Source organism: Anser anser (genome assembly GCF_964211835.1).
Source record: "Anser anser genome assembly, chromosome: 8".
Taxonomy (NCBI): domain Eukaryota; kingdom Metazoa; phylum Chordata; class Aves; order Anseriformes; family Anatidae; genus Anser; species Anser anser.
In genome coordinates this window covers 10370676-10396821 of record NC_139728.1, presented here as the reverse complement: position 1 = coordinate 10396821, position 26146 = coordinate 10370676, and the positions used below count along the sequence as shown (strand labels likewise).

Genomic DNA, 26146 nt, shown 5'->3' with positions numbered 1-26146 from the left:
CATGCCTAGTTCCTAATCTACTTCTAATAAAGGAGCCTTTAGTCTCCTATTACAGTTAGGAAAAGGAATCATGCACTTGCTTTTAGTTTTTATGTTTACTAATTGAAGATGGATTATTTTTGCTTGTAAAGCAATGATGCTTACCCTGTTAGAAGTAATTGAGCCATCTTCTGAAGCTTTTAGCAGCTATTAAAAACTACCAGTTGTGATTTCCTTTCAGGAAACAGACAAAAATTTACTATATTGATTCAGAGGAACACTAGGTAAGCAGAAATAGGTGGTCTGACACAAACTGGCAGCTGTATTTGATTTGAAAAAAAGGCTGTTACTCCCAGGGGTCAATCTTAGACGTAATGCTCAGCTCTTTCCAGCAGCTTTGCATAATCAGTTTCTAAACTTCTAAATTCAGTGTAGCCACCTTAACCTATTCCTTGTTTTAAGAACACAAACAAAGAGCATATAAAACCTGTGAGAATTCCCTGTGAGTACTCTGCTCTCAAGACTGGTACTTCCCTAAAGTTGCTGCATTGCCAAGCATGTTCAGTATCTGCTACAGCCTTCCTGTAGGACACTGCTGGAATGAAGGGCTACTTCCTCCTTTTTACACGCTTATCCACAAATTGGAATAGGTAACTGCAGTTAAGTCAAAGCTAGATTTAGGAAGATATTGCAGACGCTTTCTTCCAGGAAAAAGCTGGTTCTGAATCATGTGCTTCTAAGGAATTGAGGTTAACACCAAACAGCAGAGTTTTTAAGCCAGTTTTACTTTGACTGGTACCTGAAAAAAAATAGCATCTATATCCAGTGTATGTATACAAACTATACAGAACCACTGCTTTCAACCAAAGGAACAAACGAAAAACAGCATAGAAGAAATTTATTAAGATAGCACTATTTATACAAGTTACTCATGCTAGAAAAAAGCATAAATGATAAATGTAAACATTTGTTTACAGAATACTTGTTTTCCTTGTAAAGGTGCAAATGATTTCCATATGTAAACACAATATCAACCTTGAGGGGAAAGGGGGCTTTTTAAAAACTTTTAATGACCCATTTATTACTGTAGTGTAATTTTTACTATATTCAAGCACATTAAAATGCTGAGTTACATGAATCAAACTATGAAGTTAAAGAACTTAAGATATCAGCACTGCCTTTTTCATCTCAAGAATTTACAGTCCTGTCCTCTTACTCTTTTAAAATCAGATTTAGTAAGGTCCAAAGTTACACCAAGTGCAACAGGTCTTTCTTTCATACTAGATAGAAATTACAGTACAAATGTATCAGAACCTTTGAGTCTAGAGTTCCTCTTTCCTCTCTCCCCACCCCTGGGTACCTCTGCACTCACCAAAACATGATAAGTTACAGTGCCAGCAAACAGTCCTTCCCCTCCAAACTCTTTAATGAGTCTCAGATCTTTCCCTGCTCAAAACCAGCCCAGAGAAAGTACATAAAAATCACTAAGAGGGAGGTTACCGTCTCGTCACGGTCAGTGTTTTACAACAGGAATTCTGAAGACACAGACAAGAGGCAGGAGGGCAGCTAAAGTGATGCTAGTCTAAGCATTTTTCACAGCAGGCACTGACTGTGGGTCTGCCACTCTAGCAAGAATCTGAGGAGTGTTGATCTAGGCTAGTAAGAATTAACAGATGACACCTGCATACCAGCTTCAGACAAAAAGTGATATCTAGTAGGCAATGTGAGAAAGATTTTTCTAAGTAAGCAACAACTAGTTGTTTCTAGGTTCATATACAGGGGCGTTGAGAGACAAAAGCTGAACTTCTGTACCACACACTGTACACTAAAAAGGCATTGTCTGAAATCCTTTTCACTCTCTTTTGGGGCATTTCACTGATTCAGTCGATAGATGAGAGTTCCAGTTCTACTTCTTGCCTCTAGCAAGACTGAAAAGATACTCAGGGCACCCATCTTCATACCTCTCCTGTACTCTAAGAGACCCTAACACATACCACAAGGGTTGGAACCACAATAGCTTGCAGGACATAGCCCTGCCCTAACCATCAACCCATCAAAACTCAAATTGCACATGCACATATACATATATATAAAATACATATATATATGCACACATATATATGTATATAAAAAGCTGGAATCATCGCTGTGAGCGATACAAAGAAAATACATGATACAAATTAAATGAAAAAATAAATATACTCTGAGCACAGGAAAGCTTCTGTGCAAAGGTGGCACCTTGCAGGTCAAGTACTTTTTTTTTTTTGAAGCTCTCTGTAAATAAGGCAAAAGCAATGTTTTCCGTATTACTTTCCTCTTTCGCCCACCACACAGCTGCCACATCCACTGCTCACAGCAGGAGGGAAGGCAGGAAACTCTCTTCCTTGCCAGACTCCCATTATAGCTTGTAGTCTTTACATCAGTATTACTTACACTATAGTGACATTTACAGTTTGGTTTATCCAAAATTGTAGACTATTTAGAAAAAATACGGACATAAGCAACACTTCTACTTTTGTCCAGTGGTTCCCTGGAGTCTGACAACGTGGTCTCCCATTGGGCACACTCTGACAGAAGTCATTTTTATAGTTCCATAAGAAAGAGTTACATTGGGTCTAGACCGTTCATACTAGAGCTGCAAAGAGGTCCAGTGTCAACAAGTCTCTTCAGTTTTTCTAGAAACGAGAAGCTAGGGGTCTCCTTCCCTCTCGATGCTTACCATATATGAGATTCACAGTGTGTCATTTTGATAACACCTACTCCTCCTCCCAGCCGCCGATAGTTCATCCCACCATACAACCTGCAAAGACAAAGCTTCCGTGAGCACACTGCTTCAGCTCCTTCTTGGAGCTACCACTGGAAAGACTGAACCAGCCTTTGAAACCCCAGTTACCCCACTGATAACCTCTGGTTACAGCAGATCGTGACAAGTAACAGGGCAGCAGGCTTTTTATATACTTCCAAGGTAAACGCTTTTATTTGCTTATGCCTTTCTCTATCAAAACAAAAATTGCTTCTTGTTTTGACACGATAGTTTTCTGTTACTTGAGTAATCACTTGCTTTCTCCCTGTCTTGTTGTGTGCAAGATTAAAAAAAACAACTTACCGGCTGTAGCTGACCTTGGGCTAACGTTTTGGATAGCACTGGATCAAGGAGAGGGTTGTCACTTATAATTCAAGTCATTTCTCTTACATTTCTAATATCCTAAATTCAGCTGATCTGACCAAGATATAACACATCCCAAGCACCATCTGCTTCTCCAAGATATGCTACTGAAATGGTGCCTGCATTTCATATGGAAATCTGATCCCTATAGACTCCAGTATCCTACTCACTTCAGCTGCATGCTTCTGTGCCACTGAAGTCTACTGGCAGAAATAGGAGTTCTTCAAACAACTCTTACTGATACCATTTGGGATTAACAAATTGTATCAGAAGAATTTCTCATCAGGCTACACGCATACACTAAAAACCTTCTCAGAGCAAGAAGTTCAGCAAAGAAAAAAAGATGTAGCTGATCAACATCTGGTCATCGAAATAAGTGAGGGGGAAAAGCTCACAAGCTATTACCTTGAACAACCTCCTAAGCTTCTGTGGAAGCCAGCCCAGACAGTAACTCTTAATTCAACATATGTTATGGTTACGGTCACTGGAAGTAGCTGAAACAATGCAGCTAAGGAATATGAAGTACGTACTACTTTCTATTCAGCTGTTTTTTCCTCAGCAGTTCATAAAGCATTGACCATAGCTCAGCAAACAAAGGGAAGGGTCTCCACTGCTTCTCATGACAGCTTGTCTCAGAAGAAAAGGATTAATTTACTAGTATTATTATACCAGAAGGAATAAGGACATTAATTTCTATTCCTCTCCCTACACCCTTCCAGATTACTAAAGCAACAAGAATACAGATAGGAGATTGAAACTTTATACTAATCCGATTTGGGAATAAACATACAGGTAATTGCTTTCAAGTGTGGTTATGAATAGAAAAGAAATGGGAAATACAAACCAGCAATTTCATAATTTTCTCCCAACTCGTAAATCAGACAAAATTCTAATTGCTGCCTTCCAGATTTAAAGGGGAAGAATGTCATATGCTCAAAGTATTCCATTTCAGCTCCTCCAGACAGATTTGGAAATCAGAGCCTCAGCTTGATAGCCAAAAATGAGTAGGCTGAATTCTACACCATGACTGTGAGCTCGTTCTGCTAAGGGCAAGCTTGTTTTTGGAAGCAGAAGAGACGCAGCCCAAAATAAACAGAAGGGGCAGATCTCTTTCGGCGTGGTTCATTTTTATAAGTTCAAAAGCAGCATTTAAAAACAAATTAGGTTTTGGTATGACATTTTACCCAGCAAGCCTGCTAAACAGCTTTAGTCTGGGTCTCAATTACCTACCTATACATGGCTTTCCAACCTGAAAAAAGATGCAATGAGACTTTATTCATTCAGTGTTAGTTACCCTTTGCAATACCAGGGTGGGAAAAAAAATAGGCAGAACTCACTCCCACTCCACCTAAAATGGAGTTAATGGCTGGAGTTCAAGCAGAAATTTGCAAGAAAATGTTTCTCAACTGCCCCTTACTCCTATAGTTATGGACATGGGGATTGCAGTAGTTAAATGACATCAGGATATTAAAACTGTTCAACTTCCATCCATATTTAAATGGAGAAGTCATATTGTCATGGAAGGATTTCACAGTCAGGCACCAGTGACAGAGATACAAGCCTGCCACAAGGTCAGTGTGAGCAGCAAGTGCCCCTTGTATATGGGGATTTCTCAGCCTTAGACTGCATTTCTGGAATAATGTGGTAGCAACAGCTGAAAGAAGTTCCTGTGCCTTCACTTTTTTTTCTTTTTAAATACAACCCTCTTTCTTACAGTTTCATGCAAACTAACAAGCTACAGCATGAAACTTATTCTGGTTACTGCACCAAGTTCCTCATGATGGTGTATGTCATTTTTCTAATTTGCCGAGGACAGTTCCAGCTGGGTAGCAGCAGCTATAGCTGGAGATTGCCATTTGATTGTTTCACAAACTTAGTTACCTCCACGTGTTTGCATCCGGATCAAACACCTCAATGGTCTTCAAGTACGTTGTGCCATCAAAACCCCCCACTGCCATTAGCTGTCCATTCACCACTGCAAGGCCAACCTGCAAAACAACCATCACAGGTAGTCACTGTTTAGCTGGGATGTACTGAAAGGACATGTTCCTCAATGCATATCCTGAAACGAATGGTTAAAACAAGTATTAATAAAAGGGTTTAGTAACCATTTTTGGGGAAAGTCAGTCTACAGTAAAGAATTTTTGGGGAAAAGAGGACAAACAAAATAGCCTAGAATCCATCTAGCTAGAACATACTGATACAGGATGCTACACAGTCCAAGTACTGGGTTTAAAATAGCAAGACATTAAGAGGTAAATACACTTCTGAAAACAGAGAAAGTCTCAGAGAAAAAGGAGAAGGTTCCCTGTATTACCAGCTACAAGAACTGGAACTGCCTGAACGGTTACAGACACATCAGGCCCTAAGCCTTTACCAGCCAAAACACATCATGTCCTGGATGGAACTTCTTGACAAGAGAACACACACACACCAGAATATCTATCAGCCTACAGCCTGGAGTGCTTGCTTAAACTGTGACAGAACCATACGTAAGCCCTGGCCTTCTCCTTTTCAGCTGTGGTTTGGACCATCTGTAAGCACCTTGGTCTCCAGCCTATCTTTCTACAGAAGCGCAAAATCACCAAAATCTCAAACAGTTCTATGGTTTAAGAAGATCCCCTCTATTGAAAACATTGTGGTACAGAGATGACGACAACAACACAATGTAAAATAGTCATTATCTTGCCTCTGAGGAAGTTAGAGCAAACTCAGGAGGGCTGCAGATACAAATGCATCTGTTGAGCAATTTCTACGCAAAGCAAATATAGAATAAACTCATAACAAAATAACCCTTAATGAGTGACTAAGAGGGACAGTGCTGAACTGCATACTATAAGCTTTGAGGAAGGAAATATACATTGTCCCCAAAACCAGTACTTGAGCAAGTTATGATTCACACTTGCCTCACCAGACACTGAAATACTAACATACAGAATTAATCCATGCTTTACTATATAATCCAGTATCCAGCGATAAATATTCATAACATTTGCATCTGCCCAAGCAAGATGACTACTTAAAACACTGTGTTAATCTTTTGTTCAGATGCCTACTAAAAGCAGGAAGATTAGCAGTTGATGAAAACATGCTGTCACTTCCTATACCCACGTGATTCGGTGAAGAGAAGCAACATTAAGTGAAAGCCCAAAAATCCTGTTCCCACACGCATAAAGGCAGTGAAAAAAGTCTTAGCAAGAAGTTCGTATCTAAATACAATTGCTCAGTTTTCCAGCTCTTTCTTCTGGGCAGGCAGGTTTGCTGACCTCCTAATTCATCCAAAGTGCATTGCCGGATGAGACCCAGGTACTAATTTGGACAGTGTTCTCTAATGGTATCACATACCAAATATGGCTACTTCACTAATTGAGAAACTAAAGAACTCCTCTGTTTCCTCAGTCAGTATAACGGACCAAAACTACTGAAGAAGACCTTCAAACAACTGGATGTCCCCATCTTCAGGCATGTTAAGCAGCCGTCTATGGCATGACACGACTACCACTTCACTCTCAGGTCTTAAGTTGCTTTGCCTCTTTGCAAACGTTTCCCTCACAGAAGAATAGAGGTGAAAGTACAGAGGAAGCGAGAGGAAAATCTCAGAAGATGATGCTCTATCCCATGCTCTTAGCACGTTATGTACGTTTTAAGCAAGCAAACCAAGCCAAACTCACTCCGCTCCGGCGGGATGTCATGGCCACAACAGGAGACCACTGGTTTGTTCGAGGGTTGTATCTCTCAGCACTACTGAGCTCTGTCGTATCATCTCTGCCTCCCACAGCATATATCATGTCTTGGTACACCGCACAGCCCAGGTGCTTCCTTCTAGTCCCCATGGGTGCAATCGTATGCCAGCGGTTCTCCTGGGGATTGTATCGTTCCACTGCAGAGGAAATGACATATCTTTGGACAACAGGGTTGGCAAGCAGTGGTATTGCTCTGTCTGTAAAGACACTGCAGTTTCCACACACCAAAGATATAATGTACCAGTTTGTTCTGTCACTCTAATGCTTCCCTTCCCTAAAAAGGTTGCTATTCTCTCTCCTGTCTCCAATCCCACACAGTCAATCACATAAAGCATCTTCACTCAACAAGAAGCTGGCAGTGCTAGAAAATGATCTGCATTACCATCTTGCGGTAGTTTGACCTTTGGTACTTTCCCTGCTGGGGAAGGGCTGTTGTAGGGGGAAAAAAAAAAAGATATGCTTGCAACTGTTATGCAAACGAATGAAGTATTGTATTCAGGACACAGTGCCAAATGCAGCATCAAGAAACAAAAACACGACACACACACAATCAAGTAATAGGGGTTCACAAGTCCAGAGAGTGAATAATAATATAGCAAAACCACACCTGAAGGAGAAAACACCCAGCAAATGACCACCATGATATTCAGCTGCTACCTGAAGACATTAAGGACAACAAACAGGACCATGACAAGCTCTGACTGCAGTGAGGGACAGCAAAAGGCATACCAGTATTGAGAGGAGAAGTTCCATCAGAGCCTCCCACTGCATAGAGGAAGCCCCCTAGGACAGCCACTGCAACTCCCAGGCGCCTGGTGCTCATGGAAGCCACTCGAGTCCATTTGTTTTCTTTGGGATCATACCTGGCAGAAAAATAAACACCAGAGCTCAGCAAAGCATCAACATCTTTGCAAAAGGGGCAGGAAGACTCATCTTATACTCTCCAAAGAAAAATCCCCATGAGATCTGAACATTTACCTTCTCTGAAGTTGATCTGCACCTGCTAAGAGACCCACTTCTCCTTGCGCCCCACTTTTAAAATTAAGTACCTTTCCACAATGTTGAGACAAGAGACACCATCCTGGCCACCCACAGCATAGAGGTAGCCCCCAAGAACCGCTACTCCAACACTGGTCCTGCAGGTGCTGGTGGGAGCCACGTCACTGCTCCACTGATTGGTCTTCGGATCATATCTAGAAAAACACCAAACAGGACAAGTTGTTTGTCTAGGATGCTTCAGACTCCCCCATGCTTGGGAACTACGGAGGCAGTAAAGTTTGCCTATCTTGAGCTTGAACTGCACAGCAACTATTTATAAGTTGGATAAGTGTCCTAAAATGATGTAACGCATCCAATACATGTTATCCCAGGGACGTTCAAACTGCAGCTTGGATGATTCAAACTGAAGATTAAAGGTTCAGACTCGTAAGAGAGCAGGTTACCAGGGTCTGGCTGACACGTGGTAACTTACACTTGTGCAGAGAGCAGCAGGCAGAGTTGCTCTGCTGGATGTTCTCTGCAGGTCACACAAGAACTCAGCTAGCACTGAGTGAGACCTGCACTTCTAGATAAAGGTGAAGGAACCAGGTGGACTTGGGAACCCAGAGACAAGAAAATATAGTGCAGAACATTGGAGACGTAACACTAGGGTCATGATTTGGGAACCCAGGAGTACGCAAAGAGATGTGGAAAGAAGGGGAGGAATGAGATATTTGTATAGCTCATTGGATTTGTTAAAGGGAAGACAGAGTGCTAGGAGTCATGGGGCTTTTAGCCATGCAGACTGCTGTATGCTGCTCCCAGAAACAGGAAGCTTGACACAGCTTGTTTGACTCGTCTTCCACAGGTCTAGAACTGACCTATTTTCCTCCTCCTGCATTTGCAAGGTTCCTTAATTCTGTAGTTACCAACCCACAATGAAATTCCAGGATGCTCAGCACTGAAGCTATGCCTACTGTAACCTCACCTTCCTCAACAATGTTAAAAACAAACCAGCAAATGCAAAGAAGGTTAACCAGGATCATCACTGCTCCCAATTACAGCCAGACCCACCTCCTGCCTATTCCTTCCTAATACCAAAGGCTACATCTTTTCTCATTAAGTTGGGGATAACATGACAAGCTGCTACACGTGAAGACCTAGTTCAGCAGTAAACCAACACTATATTGAAGAGGTATCCATGCAGGTAACGTAATATAAATTTCAGGCTCTCAGCAGGAAAAGAACGCAGCTCACAAAACCGAACCATTTTTTAAAAGGCTGCACCCAAGTTTAAATATTCAGAGCTAACAGTTTGCATATAGGCCTTACGAAGACCTACCTTTCCACACTGTTAAGATAAGAGGAACCATCGTGGCCTCCCACTGCATAGAGGAGGTCATCCAGAACACTGACTCCAACGCCACAGCGTCTTTTGCTCATGGAAGCCACCATCCGCCACTCGTTGGTCTGAGGGTCATACCGCTCCACACTGGAAATTGCATCCCCGCTGCACCAGCCCCCCACTGCAGGAACCAAACACAAGAAAGTGTCACAACAATGCACCGAGCTCACATATTGTACATGTGCCTCATACATATGATCCCTCTGGACTTTGTCAGCCTTAACCCAGTAGCCACATCTCTCAGAGTTCCTCATTCTGAGGATTATAATTGGAAGACAATGTCATTTTCAAGATATGTACATAAGTTTGGGAGTACTGTGGCATTAACACCACCAAAAAGATAATATGAGCCAGAACGTGTAAGTTAACTCAAACCTCCAGATATTAACACACATGTCATTTCAGAAAAATGTGGAAAAGATTAGGCTTACAGGAACACTATCAGCAGAAAAAAATAATAAACACAGACTTGAATCTCCTGACTTAACCCAGCAGGAGTTGTACACACCTGCAAAGAGTACTTCTCCACAGCGGATGGGTTTGCGTGGTCTGGTTCGTGGTCCTTGCATCAGTGGCCTCTCTTGGGGCAGCAGGAGATAGTTTTTGGCTTCATCCACTAAATCCCTGTGCAACACAGGAAAATATTAATTCCCAAAGTTGACGAGATACAGGTCTAAGGAAAAAGCACAAACCAAAGCTGATGGCAAGAGCAGTCAGCAACAGTTGTACACTTCAGGTATTCACAAATCACATAAGTGCATGAATAGCTCTAGTTAAAACACGCACTGTCACCTAAATACTCATCAACTGCTTACAAGTCATTTAGAAGTAGATCAGTATCAATATTTGGCTGGAGTTTAATATTAGATATTACAAGCTATAAAGACTGATTTAAAAAATGATGAGATTTGTCAGGCTTACTGTACAGAAAAGAAAAACCCAGTCTGCCTCAGGCTAAATCTTAACAAATCAGTGGTTTTGCCTGGGAACAAAACAGGACTTGAAAAGCACACAAATACATAATACACACACGACCAATAGATGGAGATAGTACCCTTCTGATGAATATTTTCTCCATGAGCTCTGGCCAGCTCACACTGTCCATCCATTCATGACTTGTCACCTGGTCTAATCCTAATATTCCAAACCCTTGAATAAAACAAAAAAGAAAAAAAGTCCTCCTTCCCTCTAAAAGCGTGGAATTCCCCCAGTATGAACGCTTAATTCAGGAAGAGAACAGTTTAGCCTATCCCTTTAACTTTTCCACATTAAGCACAAAAAGAAAAATTGCGTGCTTTATAGATAACGCAGAACTCAGCAAAACTAGAAAGATGAGACTTATACCACAAGAGAAGGAAACAACAGTTTCTTTGCACTAGCATTGCACAAAACAGCGGACTCTAATCACTGAGTCCTATTCAGTTATCAAAGTCAAGATGTTTTGCATACAGAAACTACTTTAAGTCATGAAGAGATTATGAATAAATACCATGGAAGTGGTAAGCTGCAATGAAAAGCCATGACTACAGAAATAAAAATGTGAAATGGAAAACAATACACTGAAGGGTATTTTACCAAAAGTCAACCTGTGTACTCAAAGTCTGCTATTTCGCTGAAAACTTTAAAAGAAAAAAAAAAATCCTCTATGGCACACTACCAACTATTATGCAAATAGGAAATGCTGTCTTGCATTTCTTCTCCTCCCAGTTGCAAAAGAGGAAACTGTAAGATATTACCCATTTACTACTGACAAATAAATAGTTTCAGAGAACAGATGTAAATAAGGCACTCAAAGACAACACAATCCTATTCTGTAAATTAGCAAGGAGATTTACCGGCATTCCTCATCGCTCTTAATAAGAGGATCAGAGCCCACTGTACCCACAAGAAACTTGGGACTCAGCAGCGGCAGACGGACATGCTGTAGGACCTGCAACACAAACCAGAATATCACTGTAGATAAGTCACATATTCCCACACAGATGTAAAGAGAAGCAAAATTGGAAAAAAAAAAGATTGGCTAACAAGTTTTTGATAGAGAGTTAATAGTTCCTCTAATAAACATACGAGTCCTTTACACATCCAAACTCTAGCATTTGAGTTTAACATAGCTCAGCTTACAGTACACCTTCACCTTTCCAAATATCAATTTAGATAGGCAGAAGGCAGGCAATCAGTTTTTGAAAAGGGACAATCCAATGGATTTATTAACAGATGAGAACACGCTCACAAAAATACGGATGTCAATATACCTGCCTGAAACACGAGTTAGAAGTTTTATCAACAATTTAGCTCTCTTAAACGTGAGTGGTATTGCATAGAACAAATAACATCCCTTTCATATCAGCTTACAATTCAGAAGCACAAACAGGTACAGACAGAAGGGCCTAAAAAGGCACACAGTTTAGCACCATTAAGAAGAGCTAGCTTGAGGATAGCACAGTTTTTTGTTTGCTTTTAAATAATTTTCAAAAGCTTTCCACCAAATAAAGTTGCATTTAGTATCTGCGTTTCCAAAGTAAAAACACCGAGGTAGACAGACTCTCACTTCTTTTGATCAGGAAGCCTGGGACTTCAGAGACTTTCCAGTTGACAGCATTGTCAGAATGGGTGCTTCTCTGAAATGGTTTGGCCTAGATGAAACGCTGCATTTCAACAAAAGCATTCTGACAAGCTCCAGCATAAGATCGTGAGGGCTGTGGCATAAATCAAACAGCAGAGCTTAAAGATGCACCTCAAATGAAGGCAAGCTTTTTCTTACCCACTTTTTTTTTTTTTTTGTACAACACTCAAAGCAATCCAGGCAGGTTTGTCTGGACAGACCACTGGAATGATCTAGTTTGGCAAGTCCTACCTGGAAAGAATTCAATAAAGCCCCTATTAAAAGGTCTAGCCACTGCATCTTTCAGCCTAGATGAAAGGAAAATGCAAGCCTTCTAACACAGGGGGAAGTCAGAGAGAACTACTGTGTCATTGCACACGTTCAGAACTGTCACGCTGCTGTTACACCGCTGTATCAGTCCTCATTACTCTTCCCCTAGATAAAGGGGTCTCAAATGTTATTGTGCTCAGCATTACCTGTGGCAGCTGGGGTCTTCTTTCTTGAATGCTGTATTTCACCCAGGCCATCACCGCGTTGAACACCTGCTCTTCGCTGCGAACATTTAACTCGTCGCTGGATATAATGTCTATGAGCTGATTGGCAGGAAGCAGCATGAACTCCTCGCTCTCCATTACCTGGTTAAATAGAAAAGGAAACAAAAAAAATGAGGACGGCGCCCAAAGCACCAGAACCTTTCACCGCTCCAGCACTTCGGTGCAACACTAAAGGACAGACAGCCCGCTTGAACTAGAGCCCAAGGGACCGATCCAATGAAATACCAAATATCCATCGCTGCCTTGACATCAGCACACGAAGGGCTTGCTGTATGGTACAAAATGCAGACCCTAGCAACACAGATGCAAGTGAAAAAGTATCACAATTTTTTAGTAGGACACTTTTAAAGGGTTAAACCACAGATCATACTGACCAGGTTTCAAAATTTAAGAAAACCCTTTCTGTAAGATCAGCCTTCTCATTCACCACATGTAAAAATAAGATTACACAGGTGATAAATACTTCACTGAAAAGCAGTATCAGAAATAGAAAAGATCTATTCACAAGGAATCCAAAGCAGAACACAGAAGCAAGTCTCAGAAACAAGTTACCAGAGGCATTGTAAAGAATATGGAAAATCTTCCTGAATGCCAATTTGCGGCAGAACAGAAAATATTTCTGGACAGGGAGACAGATTCATTTGATCCTGTCTCTTTCATTGGTTTTAAATATAGAGAGAGCACGTGTGAGTCCAAAGGCACTTAAGAGGGAATCAGAGCCTCCTAAGGACTCATCCCTCGTGAAATTCAAGCCACTGACAATCTGCAAACACGTTAATTCCTTCGGTACCCAAGACAGCGACCGATTTCTCAGGAGGCCTTGGCTGCCGCTGGGGGACGGCGCGCACAGCACAGCCCAGAGCACACGTGCACCTGCCTGCAGAATACCTCGGGAGGCTGCAGAGCTAGCACACCACTGCGTCTTCCGCACAGGTACCAGGTAGATGGGAAAGCTGCAAGAATCTAAGGAAAGAACTGCAGAAAAGGTTTGATTGATAACCATTAGTTCGACTTCCCCACGAGCATTTCCAGTCTGTAGCCTGTAATCCGAGAGATTCAGTAAGAGAAGATAAATATTGGCTTGTCTTTATAATTTGCAACCACATTAGAATTGCATGACTTATGCTATGATTTGCAGCATAAATGAAAGAAAAATCCATGCTCATAATGATACCATTATCTCAACAGCAATTACATGTACAGTTCTTTTAATTACCTAAAGAAATGACTTAAAAGCACTGAATAAATGTGCAGAAATTGCCCAGTTACTGGCAACAACAAATACTGTTAAAAAGGAACACAGAAAACAATGAGGTCAGTCACCAGACTTTGTTCTGGGATCCTGTGGGCTTTCAGGGGCAGTGAGAGTCACAAGGTGGGCCCACGCACTTCAGCCTCAGCCTACCAACAGGGTGGCTCACAAACGTCTGTATCAGCATTTTTCCAGTCTCCCTGTCTCCTAATTTTACCCTGACAGTTTAAGTGCTGCCTCAGACTCTGGAAATGGAGGCTCTGGAAATAACATTTATGAGTTAGGGTCGGTCATCCAGGCTACCCCTTCCACCCTCTGAAAACCCAGCTGCATCAACAGCCCTACAGAACTCAAAGTACTGTAAGCACTTCTGCAGACCAGGCTATTACTGCCATGCAACTTGCTAGTTTACGTAGTAAAACTAATTATTTAAAATGCTTAGGCTTATTTTGGCTTAATTATCAGGACACTAATAATTATCTGACTAGTATTAGTGGTCTATTTGAGTGACTTGCTTACAAGATGTGAACAAAATCAGGAAAGTGTACAGTACTCATGTTGACTGCTGCACTTACAGATAGAATAAGTGTCAGAGTAGATAATATGGAGTGCAATTTTTGTCTGTTGATACAAAGCACGAGTTGTTCAGCCTTACGTGGATTTTCTCCCTTCGTGCAGATGTCAGAGACCAAACAAAAAAATATGAAGGCTGTTCTCACACAGCGGAGCTGTTAATAGAACCATTTCACATTACACGCACAAGATTCACTAGGGGTTTTAGGCAACATATTAAATTGAGGGAAATAGAAAACTTGGAAAAACATTTCACCAAGAAGTTAATGATGTAATGCAGTAATACACATAAAAATTAATAGATCTAGAGGTTAGCACAGCAGAGGACATAAAGCAATTCAGACTGCATTCAAAGTAACTGCATGGGCTGGCCGGATGCCTAGTGCTTAATATTTTACATTGCCATTCAGGAAATTCCCATCTCGTATTTCTTTTTGCCAGCTTGGAAGAACGATGACCACACAGCCTCCGCAGAGGACGACATTTTCTAACATTCTCTACCTCCAGTGGAGGATGCTTAAGTAGCCAAGTCACTGGCTTACATAAGGGACCACCAATCCACTCTGCAGATGGAAAATAACCAGGCCAAAACATGAGCCCAACAAGGAGCACCATTAACACCGGCTGCAGAGAAACAATTGAAAGGGAAGAGGGGAGCATTAGGGATGAAGAACAGCAAAACTCTCGGAGTACTGAAAGGGACACCAAAGCCTGCCCAGGCCAAACAGCGAGCTAATCTAAGCCGTTGTTTTCCAGAGGCCATGATTTAGTTGAGTCAATCATAATTTGCATCATCTTTGAGGAGGAGAGTGTTTTCTAGAGTGCAAAACTTGCCTGTGTGTGCTTTCACAGGGAAAACAAACACAGGAAGCTATCTTTGAGAAACTGCGAAAGAAAAGAACCCCATAGCGTGCAGCTCTTAACAGCCAGCTGCAAGTATTAATGCTAAAACATTCAAATACAAAATTGTTATGCTGTTAAGAAGTTATTTAGAGGCTTGTAAGCATGCCCTACTCATGTAATAATAAGAAGAGCACTGCTCAAACCATTAAAACCACCAAGTACTGAAAATAAACAACCATCTGGTTACCATCCTGCTCCCGAAAAAAACGCAGAAGAAAAGAAATGCAGAGCAAGCATAGAGCACATAAAATGGTCAGATAAAACGCAGGGCTTTTTGGGAAATCACCAAGTTCCAGAAAAAACAGCCTCTCATGTTAAATAGCAAATTCTGTTTTCCAGTCTTTATGGTTAGGAAAGCCGTATTTAATTGCAACTTTTAGAGTAAGCTGATGTCATGTGTCTACAGTCAGATATCAAGAATTGTCTTCAGTGTGCCCAACAGTCAAGTTCAATTGTGTTTGCTTCTGCTCATAATTTTCTTAAGTATTATCTGACTGAAATTAATACAATTCCAATCTGCTTCCTCCAGGAGGAAAAAAAAATTCTGAAAGCTGCAATCAATCACATACTGCCACTTCTCTGGGGAAACTAAATTAGCATCAGTACTCAATTCCAGAGTTCCTACTGCCTTTGGAAAGGATCTACCTGTGAAGCAGGTGAAAAGAAGAGGTTTCTCCACAACAAGCTATCTGCTCCAAGGGATAGAAGAGCACGGTTTCAGGAAAAGGCAGGAGATCAATCTCTACCAGGCGGACAGACCTTCATGATGAGAGCACCCGCTTCCAAAACTTACACAAATTCTTTCCCCTCCAATTAGGGCTCTGGCAAGACACCACTTAGAGGCATCGAGCTCTCTTCTGCATCTGGGTGTACTAGTTAAGTAAAGACCCACTCTTTTCCTAGTACTTCTCAGGAAATCCTTCATTATGCTGATCCTTCCCTAAGCTGGGAGATAGCAACTTTTTCTCCTAAAAAAATCTTCTGTGAAGAATTAACAAAGCAAAAATCATTTGGTTTATAAAAGTCAGCCACAAAATAACACAGTTAAATTACTTTTAAACAAATTCTGCTGAATAATAGATGCAAAACTCTGTTTCCGCTGCAGCAAGAGAGTTGAAGACTCCTCTGAGGCAGCTGTATGCTCCCCACACACACCCACATCCAATCCCTATACTCAATACTATTTTTTTTTGATGTATCGTCCTTATTTTAAGACCCCTCCAATCACATAGAATCCTGAAGGCTTCTGAAAGGGGAGTGCAATGTTGTGCACAAAGTTGTGCAGCCACCTCGGATGCAACACCAAGCACCAGCGATGCCTGTAGCCCTGCCTTCCGTATCACATTCACCACAGAACTCCAGGGGATGAAATGCCACAGATCACACACAGAATAACAGCACAACGTAGTCCTATAGGTACCTCTTCCCTCTCCTTTCCCCAGCTAATAGCTAGCACCCATCACTATTAGCAGACCAAATGGCAAAATTTGGAAAGAAGCATAAAATAAGAGTTGCCCAAAGGTCTCACATTTTAAGCCACGTTTCCAGCACAGGAGCTCCTTACCTCCTGGAAGTTGTGCTGGGTGAACTTGTCAGCAATCCTCAGCAGTTCACGGCACGAGTGAGTATCGGCAAAAGCTCGGATGCCCAGGCAATTGGAAGGGTCCAACTGTCTCTTGAGGAACTCGCAGCAGGCCTCCTGGATCTCGGCCAGCTGGAGAAGGCAAGCAGCTGGCAACAAGGTCTGGACATTTCCCTCTTCCACAGTGATCTGAGAGGTGTAGGCAAAGTCAATGAGCAGTTCCATGGCCCTTTCGTCGATGTCTCTGATCACAACTTCTGTCTGCCGACTCTCCGCCAGCTCCCCGGTGAACATGGCTCGGAAGTAAGGGCTGCAGGCTGACAGGATCACCCTGTGGGCGTAGATCTTCTTAGCGCCGACTACCAGCACCACATCGCACAACTCCCGGTGCTTCCGGAGAAGATTGATGACCTCCAAAGTTTGTCGAGGGTGCTTGTCGGAGATGTAGGGCATGCGCGCGGGCTGTGGCACCCCTTCCGGCAGTTTGTTGGGATCTCCGAGTGTGCAGCGGCTGGTCACGTCCATTCCGGTCTCTCCTGGTCGAGTACTGGTACACCTGCAGCAGGGAAGCCATGAGACAGGACCGTCAGCAGCTCATCGATCACTGCCACGCAAAGCTTTAACGCTCACACCAATGAGGGGTGCAAAAACAGCACTGCCTGTAGCTCCGCGTGAGAATGTGAAAACACACGCTCATGCGCAAAAAGAAGCAGTCTCAAGCCAAAGTATACCTAGAAATAAACAAATGTCCACCTTCAGGCTTATATTTATATCTATTTTATATGCTTTCTATGACACACTGCTGTAACATCCAACTACACATACATATTTATTAACTGAACCTCAAAAGAGCCTTGTGTGGTAGAGAAATATCCCCATTTCAGAGACAGTGACTCAAAGCAACGAAGATTATCTGACTGTCCCATTCTCACTTGAGTTTTGTCAGTGCTGGAGATGGATTTCCACTGCAAAGAATTCCAGTCACATAATTTAACCAAACTTCTCTGCTCTCCTACCTACATTTTGTATAGGGTCGCTCATCACTGATACCTAACCACGCTCAACTGTCACGCAGACTTGGGTAACTTAAAATGGCCTGAAGCCTACTACAAGGATCTTTCAAGTTCACAAACTATCCATTTAATCATTACCTCTTCTGTTATTTTTAAATTAAGGGAGCTTCTGACACAATCCACCTTCCCTGACACATTTCAACAAAGGTCAATCCTTCCCAAGAATGGCAGACTAGGAGCTGCAGAAGGCAACTGGGATTATCAAACCAATCAGAAGAAGAGTCAAAAGCAGAGTATTCAACTATTAGCCTACCAAAAAGAAAAAAAAAAAAAGAAAAAAGTCTAGGTGGTAATTTTAGAGATGAGAAATCATTTGGGAAGGTGCAAGCTAAGTTTCTGGCACAGAGTAGGTAAGAAATACTATCCTGCTAGCTCCATGTGTAATGTTCTAGCTACTTGCTGTTCTCCTTTACATAACTTCAGGTCTCTCTCCTCCATCCCTCGCATCCCCAAGCAGACGTCAGCTCTGCCGTGGTTGAAGTGCAATATCCCTCTGTGCAGCAGTGCTGAGAGATGATGCTTGGTGCCCAGCCTGTAATGGTGACACCCCACACAGCTCCTGTACGCTAACTGGAGGGAACAGGAATGCAGTATTGCCCCAAGCCCTCCTGCACTTCTGTAGGGATGAACCAAGCTGACACATCTCATACCTCACTTTGCAAGCTGTCTGCCAGCATCCCAGGCTTCACTATCACATTAGCACTGAATTCAGCCATAAACAAAAAGAATTAAACCCAACTCTGTTTTCAGCAACCTGAGTTTGCAGATCAGTGCACACCAAGTGCGCCACACACTTAACCGAGACATCATTTCGCGTGCTCAGAGCATTATTTCTGCCCCATACTATACATGCAATTACTAAAAAGGATGCAACAGCACCTATCAACTGCTATGAAAATAAAGAAAATACGGGAAATTACCGCCTCTTCCACTTCAAAAGAAAACATCATTTGGAGCTGGTAAAATATACAGAGCAAAGCAGCAGAACGATGGTAGTTCTGAGGGAGTGCACAGGCTGCTGGAGGTACGCTGAAAGAGCCAACACACATCTTATCCATTCCCAGCTTCTCTGGTACACTGGTATTTGGGAGCTACACTACCTCACTTTGTTCATACTAAGAGTTAAAATGAGATCGCTCTGCCATTGCTCGATGTATTTTGCAGCATGCTTGAAGGAAAGGATTAAATAACTCACATCCTTTCCTCTCATTATTATGTCAAACGCGTTTTTTAACCACAGGTAAACCAGTCTCTTTGCAGCAGTTCAAATTATTCACTTGCATCTTAGACTGTTTTCCCATTCCCCCCACACCCTCTCCTTGATCATGGGATTCAGATATTTCAGACCATTACCTCTTCCTCATATCTTACTTACACAGATCCAGCTGGGTCTCCCCTCCGGGTTTTGCTGCTTGCTCCTGCTCAGCCTCTGCACCTTAAATGCCTTGGCTTTTTTTTTTTAATTATTTCTTGTTTTTAATCCCTACTCTATCTTTCTTCTATCCATCACTGTTCTCCTTTCTTGACACCTCTGACAAATCCTCCTGCTGTTACCGGGCCTCTCACTCTCCTCCACCCGCTCTTGTCCCCCACAACCCAAATTCACCTTGTGGGGTGACAACCATTTTCAAAGTTTCTCACAAACAATGCAGCTTAACACTCCTCACAGTAGCAAAAGAGAACTAAGTTCAACAGTACCCCTACAAAAACCTCAAGAAACCTTGGCTAAAGATTAATTTACCTAATTGGCTTTCTTTCGTAGTCCTCAGCAGTGAAGGCCACAGGATAAGTAATTTAATCCCTCAACCAAGGGATGGAGAAAGGTGGGGACAAAATCCTCCTGTACTGAGTCTCTCTCTTGCTAAGCAAGCAAAATGGATTTTGTTGTGCTTTGGGGGTTTAAAGCTGTGTCAAACCCCTGGGAGAAGGAAAAAAAAGAAAAGAAAAAGGCCTGATTGAGGCTTACTGCCGTAATAATTTTGGGCAGTTTGTCATAACCAGGCTGTCCGTCAAAGCATCTCACCATACAACAAGCACCCCTTAAACCGACACCCATTTCACAAAGCTACAGATCACAAGACACGGCCTAGGACCGTGACAGGACCTCCTTTAGGAGAGCAGGACCCTTCGCCATGCCCCAAAACATACCAGGCTTTCCTCAAACAAAGGCAACCCCCTAAAAACACCCCTAAGCCATCTCTCAGAGAGCTTTTTGGATTGGCACTGATTCTAACTGCAAAAGAGACTGGGTTAAGGCTACGGCCCCACAAGGATCACCGTGTGCCCTGTCAACACCGCCACCCAGAACTCTTCGCTGACAGCACAATACGGTGGAGCAGCTTATGTCAGGTGCTTAGCCGGCCAGATTCGGGCCTAGCCCTGCTGTGCCAGGCCAGAACAGGCTTTTCTCTCCAAATCTGACTGCTGAACATATCTCAGTTAACTAACCGAAAAGGAAACTGCTTAGTAAGAACTGCAGGAATTTCTGCATTGTTTGTCTGAGTGTGCCCATTGTATCCAGCCTCCTTCCTTCGGGAAGGAAAGTGCTGGTTAATGATTAAAGAAAACTGAATGGATGGAAGAAGAATAATAAGCAAATTAGCACTTCTGATTCATCCGTAACTTATCTGTGGGCAATGCAGAAGCTAGTGATCAATGGGCTCGGGAATTTCCATCCTGGATCAAGCCAGATGCTTGATGTTAAGCACTGTGGGTTGCTGCTATACACAGGCACAGAAGTGTGAATTAAAAGGACACCGTCCAACGGCATGCATCTCCACAAGGATAATAATTTCACTGCATTATGTGTGCATTATGCATATATATGCATAGAGAATGAAACGATGACTCAGTAGCTTAGAGGTGTGAAAGACATAAGGCAGCACTTGATTCTCACATGCTAGGCTAGCTGCTGCCCCCCCTAACACATGCAAAGCTAAGAGCTGCTCCTGAATACTTGGGGTGATTAAGAAGAGTTGAGGACCGAAGAGGAAATGTGTATGCAAGGATAAAAGACTCCTGCTCAGCTATGAAGATATTCTGGGATTAGCTTCCATCAAAATGCAGGGCTGGGGAAATCAGCAAACACAACGGGATTAAGAAAGGGCTGACAATGGATCGGTTTTTGTAGCACACTGCTGAAAAGTACAAATGGGAACGCAGACAGTCTGCCACGCTGTCAGATAAATAGACTGCTCTACCTCCATTTTATTCATCTATGCCAGTTCCCAAAACTTCAATCATTAACATAGGCATCTATGAGACATCCATCCTTACAGCACACAGCAGCTTCTTCAAAAGTTCCAAAAATATCAAAGAAAAATACTTTCCGATACTGTCACAGAGCTCCTTAACTTTAAAGTCAGAATGGCCTGCATTTTTTTGGTTTAAGATTACGTCCGCTTTAGCATGAGATTACAAGAAAGCTTTAATGTAATTCTGAAAAAAACAATAGTCTGACATGAAACAGAGACCCACAAAACAGAACAAGTAACAGGCTGAAAAAGTCAACTGAAATCAGACATTGCTCTCATGGACTTCAGTAGCAATGGATTTTATCAACTAATTAAGATAATGAACCAAGCAGTAGCAATTTCTGTCAAAGCCTAGCTGTGAATTTTATGCATACACATAGAAAAGGTTTCCTAGATTTATTACAGCACTGCCAGGACAAAGACCTTCAGTCTACTACAACACTGCCTACTAAGTAAATGGAAATGCCTAATTGTGGCAAACAAACCTCTGAATTAGTTAGAAACCTAATTATTAGTAAAAATACTGCTGACTTCTTTTCTTACCTAGACAGCAAGGTTTAGGCACATGTTCTCAACAAGGCTGTTATGCAAACAAGCACATATAAAATAATATTGCAGTCAGGTTTATTACTCAAAATGAGGGCAGCAGTGATCCAGCGTGCATGTCCCTATTTACATTGCTTAGTTTGATTTTCACTGTCCAAACCCAGAAATCTCTCTGTTTCACCAAAAATTAGGATGCTGATGTGCAGAAAGATGAGGTTGTTCCTTGAGTCTTCCAAAAACCCTCCTAAACCTTTTGCAGTTTGTCTTGGAAAAGAGCTCTGCCCGTGCAATCAGTTAATTTCCCCAAGTGCATGAGGGCCCCAAGCACAACACCACACTCTGCAACCTCTCCTTCTTGGCAGGGTTTGGCTGCGTGCACTGAAGCCAGCTCCAACACAATGTTGTTGTCACCTGGGAGCAAGCAGGCTGCTGGAAAAGAGCTTGGTGAAACAGCCAGGAGGTCTCCCACTTGGCCTGGGAGCTGCTCCAGCCCTTGTGCCTTGCCTGAACTATGTTACAGGCACATTAGCACCTGACCACGTACCCCGCTGACACTGACCTCCGGGGCTGGCTTTCTGCTTTACCCCAGCCCTTCCTCATCACTACAGATTTGCCTGATGATTGCAGGACTCTTGGTCGCCAGATCTGCTCTGCCTTCCTTGCCCAGGTACCATGGGGCTATGCCCTTCTTGGCGAGGTCCCCTCTGCCTTGCTGTTGCCTTCAGCAGAAAAACTTCTCTTGCCACTCCCTGACGGTAAGAGCAGCTTCCCCATCTACTGCTTCATTTCTGATGCAAGATAAATCCTGCTCGAACATCAGCTCGAACATCAGCTCGAACATTCTCCCCACCACAGTCCTGACAGTAGTGGCTGCAATTCATTTTCTGTTCAAACTGTGCTTCCCATCCCCCGGACACTGTACGCATTTAATACGAAGTCACCATGCTTGTTAACACAATTACTGACCAAGCCCGGCTCCCCTCCTCTTGCAGTATCTGCCACAACTCTCGCTTGTGGTTTGAAATGGCTGCAGAGCCCTGAGTACAAGGATGAAAGCAAGTGCTCCCCCCCAGCTGCTTAGCTGCACTTCATAGGAAGATCTGGGAGCCTGAAACCCAGTCAGGAAGCTTTCATCCTTTTCTGCTAAAATAAGCAGTAGAACAACAAACAGAAATTTTAACAATCCAGACAGAGGCCCTTACAACACAAGGATATTCAGGAACTGAAGTCCACGGCCCGCTGTAGAGCCATTTTTGTCAGGCTAGACTGCAGCAATACAATGCATCCAGGCACAGCGATCCACTGAAGGGTTACCTCAAAAATAATACCCACATAAGTCTGTCAAACACATCATCCGTGCTCTGCACTGGCTTGCCACAGAGGGAGGGAAAACAAAAGGTAGTGAAAGGTCTGCACCAGAAGAGAAAACCTCTCCTTCTTCAGCTCAGCACTGTTACCCAACACCAGAACTACCCCGGCCTGAGTGGCAGACAGAACTTCTGTGCTAGCAAACCTAAGGCCATAATCCCCCAGAATACCTCTGAACTTCAGCACTTTTGTTCTCCGCCTCAATGTCACAAGTAGAAATCAGCAGACAAATTTACAACCTCGATTTTCCCATTAGGAGCCCAAAAATAAAGGAGAGAAAACAAGAACACAAGCCCAGCTATTCACAAATACCATGCTATTTTGCAAGAGCATTTTGATAAATGAAGTACAGCATGAAAATCTGAAGAGATATGGTTTTACATTAGTTAAGATTTAAACAGTCTCAGCTGCAGAAGACGAAGATGGAAGGGAGCTGGTCTGCTACTTAATCTGTCTCGGAGTAAAAAGGAACTCACAATAGAGTCACATGTACATCCTCATTGTCTAAAAACCACATTTCTTATCTTGGCAAAAATATCAAACAATACATAGCCCCAGTGATGCCCATATCATGTCCCAAGGTTTACTCATTAGCTTAACTGAAGCAGCAGCACAGTCTTTTTTGTTGCGCTTGAGGGGTTTATTTAATTAAACAACAGTGTCACTCCTCAAGGGTTTAAATGATTATTTATTTCTTACCTCCTTCTACAATATAGAAGTCAGAATAATATTTTCCGCAAATGCTACAGCTAAAAACTCTATATAGAGAGTTCATGCATGGTTAACATTCCTTGTCTTCTCTCACACTAACATTTACAGAATTATCCATCGTAAAGTCTCCCTACTTTTAACATCCTAGAGTACAGACAGCCTAGGCAATTCACATTTGCATTTACTTCATTTGGAGGTGTAAAACTTCAGGACACTTTGCTTCCACACAGCTTGTATGCAGAAATATATCTGCTGGTAAGACTTGTCTTTGCACATTTGATAGTGAACAGCAACTAGAACCAGCAATCTTGTTTGCCAACCTGTCGTCATGCTAATTTACTGGAACATTTTTTTTCCTTCTACATAACAGATAATGTTTCTGACATAACCACAGCAAGGCACACTCCAGACTTAAACTTCACCTGCATCTTCAGCTCATTAGAACTGAGGCAGCTGGCATCCATAATTAGAAGAGGAAATCTCCTTTTCACCCAAGACCTCACCCCATCAAAGGAGCTAAACTCCTTTAGTTAAGGGGAAAATAATACCCCTTAGAAATCAAGTTCATTTTTATTCCCAGGCAGTTTATTTCACACAATCATAACACAAAAGTAATTAAATACTGGATTTTAAATGATAGTAAGTGAGGAGGGGGAGAGGAGAACAGAGAATTATAACTTGTTTCCATACCCTTTTCCTAAGAGCATATTGAAAACTAAATACATAGAAGCAAGGACTAAAGATAAATGCTTTATATTCTAATTCTCCTATCCAGGTCTTAAAAAAAAAACGTTTATGGTGTAGGCACTTCTGAAACCAACTCACATGATTTACTGTACTGGGGTAAGAGAAGGACAATTGGTTTTCATCTTACCTGCGCATTGGCTTTCCGTCCATGCACTGTGAAGAGAAACCTTCACCCTACACTTCAAGACCTGATCCAAGACAAGAAAAAAAAAAAAAAAAGATGAAGCAAGAGTCTTCTTTCCTCTTCAGTCTGACTCTAGGACTGCAGAACTGACCACATCCACATCCTCATATGCCTTCCAGCTCTTACCCAGCTATAAATTCACAGCCCAGATTAACGACGTCTAGATTGCGGAGAATAAAGCAGAAGAAAACATAATCATCATTAAAGGTAATTTCACCGCAGCTGCATAATGATTCTTTAGGCAAATGGAACGCACAGATCAAAGTCAGCAAACTGCCTGCCTCCCCGGATCCTTCGGACTCTTCCACCAAAGGCCAACGTGCCTCGAGGAACCGGGTGCGCTCCCTTGCACGCCTCCGTCAGAAGCAGGAGGTCTCTCCCTGGCGCATTCAGCAGAGATCTGAGGCAGCCTGGCAGCTAACAAGAAACACAGCACCGCTGGGCCAGAATTCGATGCAAGATAAAACTTGGGCCTGGAAACTGAAGGTAACTGTGTGCCCCAGAGGTAAGAGCGATGCTAATACCGGGACTACACCTGCCAAGATTAACGATGCTGCCTGGTGCTGGCCACTTCCACTCTACGTGCTTATTTTCTGAGAGGAATAACAGTTGCAAACTGCACAGCCCTTCCACACTGAACCACTAAATTCTGATTTTAGCGTAGATTATCCCTGTTTTAAAAGTGCAGCTATCATGTCAATTTCAGTTTTAATGACTGAGTTAGGAGTACATTTAATTAAAGCATTATTTAAAGCAGTAAGCCTCTCTTCTTGGCTATGGAAGGATGCTGTGTGTCCATGCTGACATGCACAGGCTTCCTCCCGTCCAGAAACAGAGTGAGGAATGGGAAACCGCTGAAACTTCGGGAAAAGCGCGAGACTGGAAAACTTAAAAACAAAAATCGAGCGAACAAAACCAAAACAAACAGCATGCTGAAGAGACAAGCTGAACTTCAAGAAGGTGAAAACAAACCCTTAGCACTGACGCGGTCAGAGGGGAGCCCGGCACGCAACCCCACCGAAACCCCTCCGGCCCGCTGCAAGGGGGGCTCCGGAGGCGGCCGTGCCGCTGCGGGTGCCCGGCAGCCCGGGGAGCCCTGCAGGCGCTGCGAGACGCGGCGGAGGCTCTGCCCGCGGGCCGGCGGCGGCACCGCCTTCGTAATCCCCCGACCGCCCAACGCCGCGAGCCGGGCTCCGGCGGGGCCGGCCGAGGGCAGCAGCGCGGCTCGGGGCGCCGCGGCTCCCCCGCTGCCTTCCCCCCGCACCCCGCGGGCACCCGCGAACCGGGGGGACCCGCCCGGAGACCCCCCCCCGCACACACACAACGGGGCTGCCCCGCCGGCTCCGTGCCCTCCCCCGGCTCCCTCCGCAACTCACGCCGGGCGCGGGGAGCGCCGCCGAGCGCGGTCCCTGCCCGCCGCCGTGGGTGCCGAGCGGCAGGAAGCGCAGGGCCCGCACCGCACCGCCCCGCCAACAGCCGCCGCCGCCCGCCCGCCCCTTCCGGCCCGGCCCCGGCCGCCCAGCGCC

General features: G+C 43.4%; 1 protein-coding gene across 2 annotated transcripts; it reads right to left on the bottom strand.

Annotated features, from left to right (window-relative positions):
• Positions 1-860: 860 nt before the first annotated feature.
• Positions 861-26121, bottom strand: KLHL20 (kelch like family member 20). 2 transcript variants are annotated; one of them, XM_083845763.1, is made up of 13 exons: positions 25997-26029; positions 24747-24780; positions 24564-24624; positions 16720-17293; positions 12350-12508; positions 11107-11201; positions 9780-9895; positions 9209-9392; positions 7938-8081; positions 7618-7751; positions 6817-7025; positions 5027-5133; positions 861-2779 (listed from the first exon to the last, which is right to left on the bottom strand). In XM_083845763.1, exons 3-13 carry the CDS (start codon positions 24584-24586, stop codon positions 2695-2697), a joined length of 1830 nt encoding a protein of 609 aa, XP_083701889.1. In that variant the 5' UTR covers positions 24587-24624; positions 24747-24780; positions 25997-26029; the 3' UTR covers positions 861-2694. The 2 variants fall into 2 exon arrangements, with proteins under 2 accessions (XP_083701889.1, XP_083701888.1); XM_083845762.1 differs by lacking the exon at positions 24747-24780 and having other exon boundaries at positions 25997-26121.
• Positions 26122-26146: the final 25 nt, after the last annotated feature.

Coding starts and splice junctions, on each gene's coding strand:
- KLHL20 (XM_083845762.1), bottom strand. CDS start 24,586: ATGGACGGAAAGCCAATGCGCAG. Junction 12,509..16,719: donor CCCAGCACAACTTCCAGGAG/GTAAGGAGCTCC, acceptor CTATTTAACCAG/GTAATGGAGAGCGAGGAGTT. Junction 11,202..12,349: donor GAAGACCCCAGCTGCCACAG/GTAATGCTGAGC, acceptor TTTGTGTTGCAG/GTCCTACAGCATGTCCGTCT.